The sequence below is a fragment of the Amblyomma maculatum genome, chromosome 7 (genome assembly GCF_055883805.1).
Source record: "Amblyomma maculatum isolate TAMU_Amacu chromosome 7, ASM5588380v1, whole genome shotgun sequence".
Classification (NCBI taxonomy): Eukaryota; Metazoa; Arthropoda; class Arachnida; order Ixodida; family Ixodidae; genus Amblyomma; species Amblyomma maculatum.
In genome coordinates this window covers 128,881,119-128,897,729 of record NC_139350.1, presented here as the reverse complement: position 1 = coordinate 128,897,729, position 16,611 = coordinate 128,881,119, and the positions used below count along the sequence as shown (strand labels likewise).

The following is a 16,611-nucleotide window of genomic DNA, read 5'->3' as shown; positions in this document are numbered from 1 at the left end:
TGCGGCGGAACCGTCGGCGGATTAAAAATGTTTCCGTTTCCTCTTTTGTAATACTAAGGTACGCTCGGCCAGTTTCGTCAGTGCTCGCTTGCCACCTTTCAAGCGAGACAAAAAAAAAAAAAAAAAATGGAGGGCGGATGGAAAAGGAAGCAGGACTTTTCGCTCTCGCTGCATTCTCGTAACTATTCGCGTGCGCCAGCGGCGGCGCTGAGGCGGAGCGATCGGAGAAACGTTTTTTCTCGTGCGCTGGCCAGTCTGCACGTACTCCTGTGATATCTTTGGCCTGTGTATGTGGACGTGTTTGAGTGACAAAGAGAGAGCGAGGTGTTCTCACCACCCCATCTTCCATGTGGCTGAGAAACAATGTTCGATGAGGTTTCTCGCAAACCCTCTATCGATGCAGTATATGGCATGCGACTGATAGCTCCTGCGGGGGTCCTTACGACTACACAACGGCACTTGGAGAAACGCTGCGCAGCGGCTCGCCCTATGCGCCGTGACTGCAACGACCACAAGGCCACGGGACGAAACGCGATGTGCCTCCTCTTCCGGGACACACAGACACTCGACCGAATGGCGCCGAAGCGGCGATTCTCCAAGGACGTGGCTTACGGCGGGTACTGCTGCTGAGGCGGCCTTGCGCATCCCACGCCTTCTCTTTAGTCGTCGGGAAGGGACGCGAGATGCGCCGGTATTTGTGCCACGCGTGCTGCTTCGTCACACACGCAGCGATAATTCGTGCGAGCTTCTGCACATAGCCAGCAAGCACTTGGTTATTCAGTCGACTCTGCGTTTTCGTTCCCGAACTAACGATTGCGCAGGCTGGATACTTGAGCCTGTAGTTAGATAGTGGGGTTTCGGTACTTTCCGCCCACTAGTAGGTCAGCCTTACGCACGTTGAATACACGTTACTTGCGAGTACGCAGTGATCACCGAGCCGTCATGAACCCGGCTCCCATGCCTAACCGCTCCATCTCAGAAGGCGCATATAAGAATATACTCACTGGGAGACAACTCGTAGAAGGCCCCAGGAGAAGAAGGAACCGATAGCGCCTCGTTCTTCTTTGTTACCTCCTTTTTGAACCCCGCACGTGAACAACTCGCGACGTAGTTTGGCGACTGCTGGTATCACTGGTTTACGTTTACATGGATAGCTCTTTTTCTTCGGCATCCCGAAGTCACAGTCGCAGGATGGATGCCTAGCTCTTGATGCGCGAAATATCTGGTGACTCGGCCCGGCCTTCTAAGCTTACCCAGCGCGCGTCTTGACAACAGTGCGTTGTCTGCATTTGGCGCCCGTTTCGCTAAAGGATAAATCCTCAAGTGGCAAAAGGCTCTCACAACTCTATGCCGGGAAGTGAGCTTTATTTATTTTTTGTTTTAATCTCAGAACACTGTAGCTATACTATTGGGTGTGCTGTAAAGCGTGCTGTCGGTACGTATGTAACTAGGTGCGTGTTTTCTTAGTTTCCAGTGAGCGTTTTGTGGAATCTGGAGTACCCCAAATTATTCGCCAATGTCCCGGTTGTGCGCTTCATCCTTGTTTTCTAAGTTCTAAGCGGTCGATGAAACTACTGTGCCGCAAGGAGTGATGAGGAGCCGCACATGTTTTTATAGACTAAAGTATAACCAATTGCACGTTTTGTTTGACGCATCCGATTCGATTGCGTGATCGCAGCAACGCTATGGTTGGCAACGCGGTGTTCCACTTTAAGGCGCTATGTATATATATGCCGCCTGTGACAACGAGTGCGTCTCTCCTGCGCAGGAATGGAGCCTGCAGCCCTGGCACTGCCTACCAGCGTGCGGCATCCACAGTTCGAGCCTACCCTCCCCCATCACCGGAGGTGAGCGACTCGAAGCTGCCAATTGGCACCGCAAATCTCCTTCGAATGCTGTCCCGCAGTGTACCTTCGCGCGTTGGCTTCATCTGTACGCAGGCAAATTTAAATTTGCACCTGGACTTTTGTCGGTTTCTATTTTCGCGAATATAATTTCGCGCTATTGAAGTACCCGTTTTTATTCTTTGGAGTGCTGTCATCATTTACTCGTGGTTAACGTGGCGTTTTCTTTAGGACGACCAATCGATTTACCAGTAATTAACTCGCAAATGACTGCACATTCAGGTATTCTTGTAGGCTGTGTCATTAAAGGAGGCACGGAAGACGGACGATGGAACAAACGAATGTGCCAGTTAAGGTTTGATTCTATACACGCAGGGTTATTATGTTAGGTTAGGCAAGGAGTTTTTAAAGATAACTGCTGGAGCGGAGGGGACGCCCTGAGCTGAAGCCGCGCGCCGCCATCTTTCCATGGAAAAAAAAAAAAAAAAAAAACGCGTCGTACGTCCGCCGTGGTGCGTAGTTGGCGCGGTGGCTTCTGGATGTTGCAGTGAAAAATGGTTGCTTCGTGCGTTGCGTACGGCTGTACAAATAGAGCGAAAAAGGGTTCCGGGATAACGTTTCACTTGAAAGTACCAATTTTTGGGCATATTGAACACGTATCTATCTGTCGCGGCGCATGCTGACAGCTCGTAGTCTGCCTCGGCTTTCATATCTGACGGTCAAAACTTTTTTCTAAACAGTTTTCCCAAGGACCCAAATGTGCGAAGTATGTGGGAGCGGGCAGTCCGGCGGGAAGGCTGGCAGCCAAAAGACGGGGACCATTTATGTTCAACGCACTTCACAGTGGATTGCTTCGACCGGTCATTGTAGTCGATCATTGTAGTCATTACGACTCATCGCTAAGCACTTTTACTCATTTCCAATCAATCGCGGTCATTCCAAGTCGTCGTTTGACATATTGGTCGTTTCGTCGTCATTAGAAGTCATGATGAGTCAAAGTTATTATTTGAATTAATTACTTCTGAAGTGTCTATTATAACCTCTATCAATCATTAACTACCACGAAATATCACCATAACAATTAAAAACCACGATGGGGCAAGGCATCAAGCCCGGCGGGCGAGATGCGGCTCCCGTTTCTTGCCCATGGCAACATAATCGCGCTGCTTCACCTACGGTTGGTATAGGCGACCTCCTCTCCAGCAGTTTTTGTTTAAAACCTCCTTGGAGTTAGGCTGTTGCACTGGGTAAGCGAGAGTGCAGCATGGTGCCGTCTGCATGTTGTCTTTTGTCGATAGCAGCGGTGTGTACGCCCTGAACCCGTTCGCGCCTACCATCTGCGCGTGCTGTCGGATTATACAACTTAAAAAAAAAAAAAAAAGACAGAAAAAAAAACAGCAGTTGCTAACTGTGGGCAGTAGTTTGTGGAGTATGTATTACTCCGTTGTACATTAAAGATAATCAGTTTTTGGTATTTCACAGTACTCAACAAGCCAGAGGCATCAAAATCTTTGAGCTTATAGCTTGCCGATGCTTACTTTTTTTATTTATAGGTAACCGGAAAAACAGGGGACTACTTTCAGTGACGGAGGAAATGGGGGGAGGTTATTGCACACTTGAATTGTATCCGACCATAGGAGCGGGGTAGTCCTTTCCCATTTAGGTTGTCTTCATTCATGTAGGTGCCCCTTAATGTAGCAGTAAAATCGCTGTTAAGACAGTAAAATCAATATCCGCTGGCGGTCATCTGGTTGATTACTGCAAAAGGCGGCCCAGCAAATCTTCAAAACCTTTCTTTCTGAGTACACGTGTACTAACCACAATAAGCATGCAATCTTCTAGAACGAGAAATTTTCGTAGCCATGTGCATAAAAAAAAAGAAACTGATCGTGTCAGTTCATGTTGTATACCTATCAAAAAAAAAAAAAAAAAGTTACCTCACACATGGCATGCTCAAATACCGCGCATGATGAATGATTGCAGCATGGTGATTAATACTGCGATTATACCTTGTTGTCAAATAAATAACAGCTGAAGACCAGCGCTGTCTTCTGCTTATGTGTTCCTCGTCTCTTAAAAAAAAAAAAAAAAGAACGCTAGCCAGTTTGAATTTTTCATGGTTAACCTGCATCGCATCGAGGCGCGGGGGATGGTTGTTAGACATCTGCCCACATGCAAGATGTTTGCTACTATAACCACTGTACTATGAATGCAATAATCTCACTCGAAAAGAATTGCACAGTTGGCTTCCGCAACGCCAAACACGTCAGGCTGATGCCGCCACAAGTGTTTAGTTACGTTGGTTTCAGCGCAGGCAGCGACGTAACGGAGAATATGTGTGCAAAAGATAGAAGATTACCATCAAGCATAGCCGACGTCCACTGCGTGACGTGCTCACAGCGCCGCAAGAAGTGATCGAAGAGCTCAGTCAGGAAATGCGCCACTTACAAGTGCGCGGCGCGCTGTTCGATATATCGTACTACAGGCGATATTTGAGTTCTATATAGTGCGTGACTAATACTACGCGGGCTATTCAAGGTATGTTTGTTATATCGAATAATTCTGTGTACGTTTGATATATCTAGTAATTTGAAATATCAGAGTTCGATATGTCCGGGCTCGACTGTATCGCTTGTTTTAGCTCGCAATTTATCCGCCCGACGGTTATAGCTTATGCTGTGCTTCACCATCCGCGTCTGTTTCGCTGGTTATATGCTGCCAAATGTCACCTTATCACTGCGCTTTGTATCAGCCCTCTGGGAAAAGCTGCGCGCAAATAACTGCTGGCAGTTACTTGTGCACAGTTTGTTTCCTTATCCACGTATACGACGCGGCAGTCATATTAATTCTGGTCCGTTGAGACCGCCGCATTTAGTTTCGCAACTGGTCTTTGGTGCTCGGCGCTACTGCACCAACACTATCCGTAGCGCATTGTCTTCAGCTCAGAAAAGAGTAGAAAGGAGCGTGTGGCGGATAACAAAGCGAGCTTTCGGCAGCGAACTGCGTGGTTCTACGTAGTAAATTGACGCGTGCAGTCTCTCGCCAGGAAGGGTGCAGTGCTGTGCGGGGAAGAGCGTTTCTGCTTTCAGCTGCTGAGCTGGTGCGCGTGCGCAGAGGTAACGGTGGTGTACAAGGACGGCCTCCCCGAGATCACGTTGCCGCTGCCTTCCCGCCGTGACCGGTGTCGCTTCACGCTCAGGCCACTGGGCAGCACGGTGGGCGACTTCATGCGGAGCATCTGCGTCGAGGACAGGGGTGTTGACCACGTCAGCGTCACCTCCACCGGTGAGTGGCGGAGCCCTCTCTGAGAGGGCGTCAACTCGGCATTCTGTTACGGGAAGCGTATACAGCTCGTTCGGTCGAAAACGCGTCGCAGCCTTTGCAGCATAGAATTGACAACTGTGTCGCGAAAAAAAATTAAAAAATGCAAGCGATTTTGTACCAAAATTGTGACGCGGCCGTTCTGTGTGCAGTGTTCAGGGTGTCATATACTATTTGGCTTCCTGCTTACCGTCCATATGCTAGCCGAGTTGGAGGCAAGTTCGGGACAGGGATTCTAACCAACGACGTATGTATCTCCGATTGTGTGCTGTTCCATTTTTTTATTTATTTTTTTTTAGGTGTGGGTGTCCAACGATTCAAGGGAAGGAAAGCATAGAGGAGGCGGTAGAAAATTAGATGGGCGGATGAGGTTAAGAAGTCCGCAGGTGTCATGTGGATGCACCTAGCGCAGGACCAGGTTACTTGGAGTAACATGGGAAAGGCTCTCGCCTGCAGTGGATATAGTCGGACTGATGATGATGATGATGTCCAACAAGAAATGAGGCAGATGTTGAGACTTCGTTTCCCCAGAAGTCAAGCCAACTAAAGAGGTTTAGCACTTTGCCCCTTTTGTGCCAGTCTCTCGGTTCTTTGGCGGGATGAAGACGGCGCTGTTGAAGGCGCTATCGGGTCGTTCTTGAGGCGAAGCTTGACCGTCTCCGTAATTTATGAGTAGGCGCGATGCTTCCAATGAACCAGAGCACGATGCACGGGAGTGAAGCAGGCATACGTACCGCGGGCCAGCCCAGTTCCAATGCGTGCTCTAGCCTTTGGTGACCGCGCTCGAATTTTCTTGAATGGTGCACGAATCGCCCCTCCGAGCAGTTGTACTGCTCAGCCAAGGACATATGGCGCTGCCTGGTGGCGCTAGCGGGAATCGATTCGTTTTGCCGCGGCTTCTGAACGCACGAAGCCTGGCTTTGGTTATAATTTGGTTACTGGTAGCTGTTCTGAGATGTGATCACTCTTTGATTTGGCTTTCTCCTTTTCCGCGTTGGGGCGAGGGGGGTGTAGTCGTGAACGCGATGAAAGTTTGAGTTATATTTTCCTTGTCTCTATCTTCCTCACCTCTATCTCGTCTCTGCTCTAAATAGTACAGCCAAACCTTTGCGACGAAGGCTGTGAAGGTGTGTATGTGAGGTGGGGGGGGGGGGGGGGGGGGGGGAGGTTAAAGCCCGCGACAGCATCATCGTGCGCCTTACGCATTTTACTGTTCGCTTAACCACTAATCGCCTAATTTCTGCTTCTGTTATCTTACACGTATTCATTACCGTACAGTTTAAGCTACTCCATTAGGGCTTGGCTCTTTAACCATGCGAGCCTTACGGAACATGGCCTATGTGCCTGACTCGGGATCCTAGGGTCCCATGGGTTCTCACCTCACCCTTCTATCTTTGAGGCCCGAGTTGGCAAAGCCTGCCAACTGGGTTCTGCTACGATGCTCAATTCCTTCGACGCCCCTATATTTGAGCGAACCATTGTAATCTTTACTTGTTGCTGCCAAAGGCCGCTGTCGTGCGGTCTTATCACTTTGCTTATAGCGCGCAGAACGATCTCGTGCTCTTTGTTCACGCTCAGTGTAACCGAACCGCAGCTTTATCACTTTCTCTGTGTCGCATGCTGAGCCGAGGGTTATGCAAAATGTAATGATTGAAGCCAAGCCGACTGCCTCCACATTGTTCCATACTGTTCCTTTAGGCAGTAAAGTTGGATATTTCTGTGCCGACTTTCAACTTCAGCGCCGCCAAATGCAGCTGGCATTCGTAATTCTATGGCCAGCAGTCACGTATGCTGCTATCGCTGCCGCCGAGATGCTTAATCCTTTTCTATTGGGAAGTCAAATCAATAAAGAGCTTATTTCGCTGCAACCTCACCCTCTTCGTTTGCTGCCTTCAGCACTGTCACCGCCACGTCACAATGTAGTACTGTGCCCAAAAACAAACACAATAAGGCGTAGTTACTAATAGTTAAGTTATAGCTTCTTAGCTAACTATCACCACGGATTAAACACGCACCACGCCACTCAGTTCGTTCGTACAGAGCCCAGTGTCGTATCATTGTCGTTTCTTTTTAAGGAAAAACTTGTAGAGATTAATACTAAACGCCGGGTAGATTGGGCTGGTCGCACAAGTTCATTTTCGCCCGTGTATAAGTTGTACCCAGCTAATCAAATATGGATGAAAAATAACGTGACGTTAGTCGATGACTTCTCTGCTGTTGTTCAGTCACCTTTCATGAGGCTGTAATTGACCATTGAAAGTGCTTCCATTTCAGGTAAGTAATTGTAGTTTTGATCGGTCATTTCTGTTCCGTGACGCATGCAATACTGACCTCACGAAATAAACGGGAAAATAAAATCGGGAGGGGGGCACAAAGCAGAACATCGCGTGCAGAAGCTGAGGAGGACGCTCGACTGCAGCCTTGTGCGACGTCCTCGTCGGCTCCCGTTGCCCGTGAGTTGAAATGTCGCATGTTCTTCTTTACAGACGGTGTGCGCATCGCCTCAACGTCGTCCATAGAATCGCTCCTGCGAGAAAACTTCGTTCTTACTCTCAACAACCAGGTCTACCTCGTTGAACCGCCATCTATAGGTGAGCTGCGCAACAGTGGTCTGTACCGGCACTTTTCCTTTTTCTTTTCATTTATTTACGTTAGTCTGTGTGGTTATTGTATTTTCTACTTTTGATGACTACCTGTATCAACTCACTTCAAACACCTTATTCTTTCTTTTTTCCTTGGGAAGGGTGGAGGGGGATTTAATTAAATATTTTAGTAGTTGATACATTATAATGTGGCGCCAAACAATTGGCTGATGAGACCATTTTCGCGTTTATATTTACGTTTTAGCCTCTCATTAATTACCGAATTAGGGGGATTCATGAGAGCCCAGAGCTGAATTGAGCTGAATAGGGCTACAAACTATTCACCTGACTTGCTATCCGAAACATTGTTCGGTAGCAACCAATTGCACATCTGTGCCTTTTTATGCAAACTTAGCTAATACGTCTAAATAGCAACATTCCTTTGTGTATCAGAAGTTGTCGAGGTTATTTATGTTCGTATTGTTTCACTCCTTTTCTTATTTTCCTTAACTTACGTGGTCACCTCTGATATGACTACACGCCCTCGAGGGCAGAATTAGCCGGTTTGATTAAAAATAGTCCGAGATCGCTGCAGAATCTGCACTGGAGAAATGCGTAAGCCTGAGCGCGTTGCTGTGTTGTCCGCGAAATGTGTCAGCGGTATTCCGCGAGTGACAGATACTGCACCTTTCCATTCTTGCACGGTGCAAGGAATTTTGCACCGTGCTTTCTTGTAAACCGATTATACATCGCCGGTGAACTTTAGTGCGTTCGGCGGAACGCTAGTTATATTGGACAAGGGGCACGCGATGTACCGTATGTAGCAGCAACGGTCAGGCATTCGCATTTCTCCTCTGCAGACTCTGCAGCGCTCTAGGCATTTTTCGGACTGCATTTCACTGATTACTTCTCTCTGCACACTTTCTAGCCATTCCCACCATTTGTGCACGCAAATCACGCCCTTTCCCACTCATTCGCGTTCAAACATTTCTAATTTCCCGCCACCGAAAGTCAGGCCTACGTCACCGGAAGTCGAGTACCACGGGACACAATTTGGACGTCGTCATTACACCTCGGCTATTACGACGTCTTAATGACTTAATTAGCTTTAATTATTTGCTTAATGAACCAACATGCAGCAAATTTTTTCCCCAACGAGGTTTTTTCATCCTTTATCTAATGCCGCCATTCTTTGTCTTATAACTCGTTTCGTTCGAACGTAATCGCGATGACAAATTGTGGTGACACGAAACTGTCTAGATAGCCGTTAATGCTTACGCATTAATATATAATTCGTGTGGTTCATAAATTGGGAGCAATCGCTGAGTTGTCTTGAAGGGCGGTATTCTTTTGCTGTTGCCTTTCCGGGCACCACCCGCGGGAGCACCTTGATGTCTTCAAAATGTGTGACTAAAGATAACTGCGACGTGTAAGTCCAGTTTTCAACAACACCGTTTAATTCTAAGGCAACCGAAAATTATTGAAAGAATGCAGACGTTGATGGGAATTGTCTATGCTTCCGATGCTCCGCAAAAACTTGTTTTCAAATTTTTCTTAGATACCGAGTAGTTAAAACTGTCACGGAAAACAAGGGCACATATTTAAAAAAAAATGTTATTCAACTCCGCAATATTTAGGCCACATATTTGGGATCGTATTGACCTAAATGGTCGTGGCTTCCGATGCGTCCCAAAAGTTTGCTTCTAAAGTTGTCTTGCGCTCGCTGCGAGTTGATGCTACCATAGAAAACCAGTGGGGGCACGTTTGAAAAGAAGTAGCAAAAACCTACAAACGCCTGCCGAGGGGAGATCTGAAGATTTGTTGACTGTTTTGGGTGCGTTTATACAGTATACGAAAAAAGTATCTCCAAAAGCGCTGTCTTACAAGTTCTCCGAAATTTTTGAGCATGGAGTAAGGAGGTCGCCGAGATATTGCAGATGCACTTCATATGATTAAAAACTCAGTTCGCTTTTTCCACGGGCTTTTTACTCAAGTTAAAGTCTAAATGAAGGAAAGAGAACGAAAAAAGAAAAGGAGAAATGGACATTTGCGGAGCTGACGCTGGGCCTTCCATTTCTCTTCCACTCGCTACGGCAAGTTTGCTCCTTCGTCCCGTAACGGCTCTGTTCCCGTGCCGCAGAGCGTCTGACGAGCGAGGAGACGCAGACGCTGTCCGACCTGAAGATGCTGGTGGCCCGGCTGTACGAGAGCCTGACCGTGAGCGAGCACCAGCTGGAGCAGGAGCGCAAGCTGCTGGACCGCCTGCACCGTGTGAAAGAGCAGCTGGGACCCCTGGAGGAGAAGAAGAACGAGCTGATGACGCTGTCTCAGCGGCGTACCACGCTGCTGTCGTGGCTGGGCCTGGGCCTGATGGGCGTGCAGTTCGGCATCCTGGCCAGGCTCACCTGGTGGGAGTACTCCTGGGACATCATGGAGCCCGTCACCTATTTCATCACTTACGGCACCACCATGGCCATGTACGCCTACTTCGTTGTCACCCGCCAGGTACGCTTTCTGTACGCACTCTTTCGACAGGTATACCGCCACGTGTCTCTCGTTGCCTATACTTACCCGTTTGGCCTCGAAGACTAGCCCTTTGTCGACGGACGTTGACAACTCGGTGAAATTTTCCGCTGGACGGACTGAACCCTCACGCTAGCAATGTCTGCTTTCACGAATGTGTCGTCTGCATGCAGCGGTCATGAGCAAAACATCTTCGAGGCCCGAATGCAGCCTCTTGGAACTTTTCTCGTTCTGTGCACTCCCTGGGAAAGAATCCGCAGCGCGTGTTATTATTTTTTGTTCTTGCAGCAAATGCTGAGTTAATGACATCGCCGTCTGGTCGCGCGAGTAATAATGCAATTTAATAATGCTATCCAAGCGGGCAGAGCAGGAACGCTTTTGATGGTGTTCGTGATTTCACGTGACCCTGGCTGGCTTGGCAGCGGGAGAAGGACGCGTCACAGCTGCAACCTCTGCGTGCGAAGGAGGGCAGAAAGTCCGGGTTAATCCACTGGCCGCCAGTTGGGCATTTCGGGACACAACTGCCTAGTCACAGCCGCACACGCGGGCGTCTTAAGCCAGCTGCAGCCTGCACTAAACATCGCCACATCCGCAGTGCGGTTGCAATTCCCCTCTCATTTTTGACGTCATCGCTGTTGCATTGTGTTTGGCTGTTTTCATTGCCTCATGAAGATGGACAGCAACACTAAGAGCAAAGAAAGCACCACTGGGACCGGTGATGCAGTCCCATTCTTTACCGCATCCGAGATGCTGGATGACGATGAAGGCGTATCATCTAGTGAAACCAATTGAAATCCCGTGTATGATGTGCACCACGACCTCGATGCTTTGGAAGCACGGAAACTTGTTACTATCACGCTATTTAGTTAGAAAGCTGGTGTTAAGAAGTTAGGGCACAAAGTTATTGACCGTATGGGTTATCCCTTCTTATAGGATTAACTGCTGAAACAGTTTGAGAAGCCTTAGACTTCAGTAGAGCACAGCAACAGGCGGGTTTTAGAATGGATACTAGATAGATTGTATACGCATCATAAAAAATGTTATTGAGAAATATTACCGATACAGTTACTTAAACAGTAATAAAGGAATAATGTCTCGTTAGCAATATGCATTCACCCAAACGTGTATAGTCATGCGACTACAATGTAAGCTGTACAGCTTTTATATTTACTTAGTAGGTAAAGAAAGTTAGTTTAGTTTGTGAAGTAACTGCTACGGATAGGCGATGGTCTCGAGTTAGAGCTGCGGGTCAGGGCGAATTTTTCTTTATAACGTTTCTGTGAAAGCTGCTTAGTTTTTGTTTGCCGCCATATGACTGCGCTTGGGTGGACTTATGATGATGAGTAATCGGATCCTCATTAAACTCTGTTCCATCGTGGGGGATTACTCTAAGTATTGGTATAGTCCCTTACACTGCACCCACAGGCTACAGAAAACAAACATCGCAGCCTGCTTCCTCGTCGGGTGTAGACGTAAGCATGAAATGCACTGTGGGAAGAGCGCTTCTCAAAGGTAGGTGCCCGAATTCATACAACTGCATTAGTCAGGTCCTTCCATGGCTGGCTGCTGAACGTGACCTTCGCCCGCTTCTGGTCACCCTTGGTTGCTTTCGTGTGTACAGGAGCTTCCACAACTCTTCACAACGGCACAGTGTGCTAGACTTCCTTTGACGCTTTTCTTGCTCTACTTGCCACCGCGTGGACCTATTTTGTTTGTATAGTGTCTGGAAGAGCGCTAAGCGTCTCCGCCAGCTCTGCCTTGGCTCACTAACTCAAATTAAGGTTCATCCGATCTTACGAGGCCTTCCAAAACGAACTAACAAAAGGTGACTTAGATGGTGAAGGCACAGAACGAAGAGCTTTCGGGTGGAACACATAGCTCGACAGGCTGCGTAGATGCTCAAGTGGTGAAGGTATCGGGAATTGGAGTCCTCCGTTTACGGCTAGGATAGTTCGAATAAAACTCGGGTCTGTAGTATGACAACTTTTCCCATCGAACGTAGAGCTGTTGTACGGTGTATGCCTCCATACCGTAACCCGTCAACGCCTGATCACGTGAATGGATACTGACGGTCACGTGACCACTCTAAGGCAATGAATCATCCTACGGCCAGTGCCGTCCGCGTGATCATGCGTCAGTCACAGGACCGTATGCCCGTTGCGACCGTTGTATTGACCTTGGTTGCCTCGCAGCTCAATAGGTCTTAGCCATTACCAAAAGATAAGCCGTAGCACAGCGACAGGTTTCACTTGATACGTAAAGAGGGCCTAGATGAGTTGCATACTCATGGCGGAAGCCATGTTGGTCGCGACCGAGACGATAACTTTCAACACTTAATGATGTGATAAATTTATGGCAGGTGCTGTACAAATTGCCGTCTGCGAGCTTTTTGTAAAGTTCACAGGCGGGACCACTGTTTTCTAAGCCCCGCCGCTCCTTACCGTGTGGGCCCTCGCAGGACTACGTGCTACCGGAGGTGCGGGACCGGCAGTTCCTCATCTCCTTCTACAAGTTCGCCCGGCGCCAAGGCATGGACGTGTCCCGCTACAACGACCTGCGCCAGGAGCTGACCCAGATCGAGGAAGAACTGCGACGCCTGCGGGACCCGCTGCAGAAGCACTTGCCCGTGCGGGAACTCGGCTCGCCCTGCGACGAGGACGAGGAGCGCAGCAGCTAGCTCCCCGCGTCAACCCCTTCCTAGCCGCCTCCGGAGGCATCGCCACCCGCGCATTCTCTTGGCTTTATTATTTTTCGTCTTATTTGTGTACTTGGGCCACGGGCTTAAATTTACTTCAATGGTCGCACCCCATATCCTGCAGCCGTGGCCGACCGGACTGAACCAAAGGCGCTTGCCGCAACCTTATAGTCCTCGAAGCACCGCGGCTTGGCGACACCTTAAATGCACCGCCTTGAATGTCGGTGTCGTTGAACCTTCTTGGAAGGTAACAGTGATGGAAGTAGCGATGCTTTCGTCCAGCGCATTTCTCGGCAACATCGTGTCGCTGATGGCGCTTATATCTACCGGTGGCGGAGGCATTTTCGCGTACTCACAAGCACGCTGCTTTTCTTTGCGGAGTCCCAGTCGTCGTCTGTCCACCGTGTCATAACGGCGGTTGTGTGGCCACTGGGTTTCGCATATAACTGGTTCAGCAGGAGTTTCGGTTTGGAACGCCTGGAAAGTGAAACCTTTGCTCTTCCATCAGCGAAACCTCGTGAACGAATTGCCCGAACGAATTATAGGGACAGATCGCGGGGTGGAGGGGGGGGGGGGGTAAATGTGCCGCCGCTGGTTTACTCAGAACGGCCGCAATATTGGTCTGTGGCTGCCACAGGGCCGAACCAAGATTTCGTCGTTGCCTCCTCCGAGCGACCTCTCCGTTGGCTTCTAGGAAGAGCTCGTGCGGGTGGCGTTGCTTCAGCGGGATTCCAGCCATGCGCAGTTCGCAGGTCCCTGTACTTATGGAAATACCAGCACGAGATAAAGCGTTGCCTGCACTGTCGAACCAACACTCGGGACGATTGCAGGCCGTGTGGACATCTTGCACATTCGTACGCTAAGACGAAAAAGTGCGGTTACAGACCGTTACCTAACACGAAAAGGGAAAAGCAAAAAAAAAATATATATATATATAGGCGACCATGGATTTATAGCGCGATTTCTGTATGCGGGCGTTTCAGCTATTCGAAATTTCTTGCTACCGTCAACGTATTTATCCTTCCGGAGTATTTTACGTTTGTCGCCGTGGGACGTCAATGAAAGTGCGTCAGCGCCGCGGATTGTCCATTCTCTGTCTGCAGTGGCCCCGACCTGCGCGCAGCCTGATGACAAAGTGTTCACTGCCTTGAGACTTTGCTGTGCGCCATTGCGTTCTGCTTTTGGCGCATTGTGAGAAAGCTGTGTTGTGATTTTGTCTCTGTGGAAACAAGCAAACAAAAAAGATTCAGACGAGCATTGAAAAGTACTTCCCTTCGCGTCTTCGGAGTTTTCGCCTGACGCCCTTGTAAGGACGTCACTACTTTCTGTCGGGACCCTTCGAGATTACTTGCTTTTTATCTGTTTATTTGCACCATGCCATTGAAGGCTGTCAACTGTCGGCTCACGTAAAGTCAGGTGCGTGCGCTTCGAATTTATCATTTATTTTTCTGTGTCTGCCTGCTCGCGAGTTGAAAGTTGTTTGCCTGCAAGCGATGTACAGCTAGAATCAATATGAAAGGGAACACGGGAGCTCGTGGCCTCCACGCTTTCAAATGCGCTGCCACTCACAGGTGATAAGAATCAGTGGTAAAGGCGCACCCAAAGTAAGCTTGGTCGGCTGCTCTTTCCCAGCATGCCTATAGGTGCTACCCATTCTCGTCTCGTACCCCGCCGGGGTGGCGCAGTGGTTATGGCGCTCGACTACTGTTCCCAAAGACGCGGGATCGAATCCCGGCCTCGGCGGCAGCTTTTCGATGGAGGCGAAAGGCAAGGCGCCCGTGTGCTGTGCGATGTCAGTGCACGTTAAAGAACCCCAGGTGGTCGAAATTTCCGGAGTCCTCCACTACGGCGTCTCTCGTAGCCTGAGTCGCTTTGGGACGTTAAACCCCACAAACCAACCAACCAACCATTCTCGTCTTGTGTTGGTGGCAGCGCTTTACAAAGCGCGGAAGCCACGCGCTCCCGTGTTGCCTTTCATTTTGCTTCGAGCTGTACATAACTGAGGCTGTTTGGCGGGCATCCTCGCACCGTCTACATACCTTGCTCTTCGCGCGAGGTGGCAAACTTCCGCCGCGTCCCGTTCATTCCTCTTCCACATCGAAAGCCCCCTGTCAAGTTATGAGCAGCGTTCTTGGATGGGGACTTTTCCCCAGCCCCATCCAGTTGTGATTACGGAGTGAAGATGTGCAGCGAAAGCAAATCCTCGGCACCAGCGCAGGGCGCGCTGACATCACGCGGGAACAAAAAATGATAGGGTGGGGAAGGGGGGGGGGGGGGGGGGCGCTAGCGCAAGGCGCCGGGGTGCATGTGCTAGCGACAGCCAATCACGCCGAACGTGTGTCAGCGTCGCGATCTGCGCTATAGTGGTCACGAACTGTTGCGTTTTTGGGCGCCGCATGCTGCCAGCGTAAAAGCAGCACCGGGCGGCTCGAAGCGTTTCGGTCGACGCTCTATGCTGTCGTGCTGCTACGCGGTTGAGGACAGTTTTCGCATCGGCACGTATTCCTGCTTCGTAGTTTCGATAGTTAAGTACGTCGCTGGTAATACTTGAATCCGCCGGCGTAGAAAGCGAACAAAGAAAACTACGGATGCTTCGTACCAGCAACAGAGGTCGGGGACCACTCCGTGTGTGATCTAATGAATAAAAAGTGAAAGAGAGCGAGCAGCCATGCTTTCTCTGCACGGTAGACTACTGTTCCCAAAATGAATTAACGACGCGTTTGAAAATGCGACTAGTTTGGTGCGGCTAAAATCTGTATGTGGCTCGCGTTTTCTGTTTTTTTCGAATTGTAACTTTTTTTTTGTCATTTCGTCGTGCTCTGCGATTTTTTTTTTTTTTTTAGGCATAGCTCTGCCGAATTCCTTCATGCTGTAGTGCATAACTTATTAATTTCAATATGTTTTGAACACCAGCAATTTCACATTGCGTCTCGTTTACTCTGCGCGCGTTTGCTTTCTGGAATCTCCTATATGCAGGCATTGCGAACGCTGCCGTGCAAGGTTTTGCTACCGGGCAGATTTCATGCTCTTTCCGGGAGGTTAGGCTTTGTTTTTTTTTCTCTCTCTCTCTACTTTCGTAATGGCATTGATTTATGCGGCAATTTCGCCTTCGATGTCCCGTAAATGTCACGACGAAACAGAGTCCCGGATGGCCGGATGTGATAATAGCAGGGGGCGTAGAGAGCCCGAGGAGTGAAGCAGCAGGCCTGGCTAAAGTGAAACGGCCAGGCTGTCTCTCTACCGCCCTCAGTGCATGTAGGCTGACGTCTTTCTAGCTGAGCTTTGCTCACAGTGGCGCTGCCCGTCTGGCAAGTAACCCGATTGCCGCCGACGCTTCCCTCTGCGCGCCATCAGCGGAGCGGTGCACTCTATTCTTTTTTGGAAGCCATGCCGAAGTAATCCAGCCGAGGCACCCTTTCACTTACTCCGACACGGCCGCATGTATGCTCTCGCCGACAGGCAGGCTGCGGGCACCAGGAGACGCGAACAACTTTTTTTTTTTTTTTTACAAACGCTTCGGGAAAGACAGCTGATGCTGATGGCTGTTGAGATGATTCACGTGCCAAAAGGGTGATACCTGTTCGCGGGGAGTGGTTTCGACGTTTATTTCCGTTACGAGCAATATCCCCGCCGCACTGTGTTGTTT

At 49.3% G+C, this 16,611-nt stretch overlaps 1 protein-coding gene across 1 annotated transcript in view; it reads left to right on the top strand.

The window, feature by feature from the left end:
* Positions 1-13,519, top strand: part of MCU (mitochondrial calcium uniporter) — a 269,983-nt gene extending 256,464 nt beyond the window's left edge. The window contains exons 3-7 of the mRNA XM_084609461.1: positions 1,769-1,847; positions 4,959-5,129; positions 7,652-7,756; positions 9,888-10,252; positions 12,729-13,519. Of these exons, the coding sequence (XP_084465587.1) occupies positions 1,769-1,847; positions 4,959-5,129; positions 7,652-7,756; positions 9,888-10,252; positions 12,729-12,947 (939 nt within the window). The 3' untranslated portion in view covers positions 12,948-13,519. The remainder of the gene's footprint in view (positions 1-1,768; positions 1,848-4,958; positions 5,130-7,651; positions 7,757-9,887; positions 10,253-12,728) is intronic.
* Positions 13,520-16,611: the final 3,092 nt, after the last annotated feature.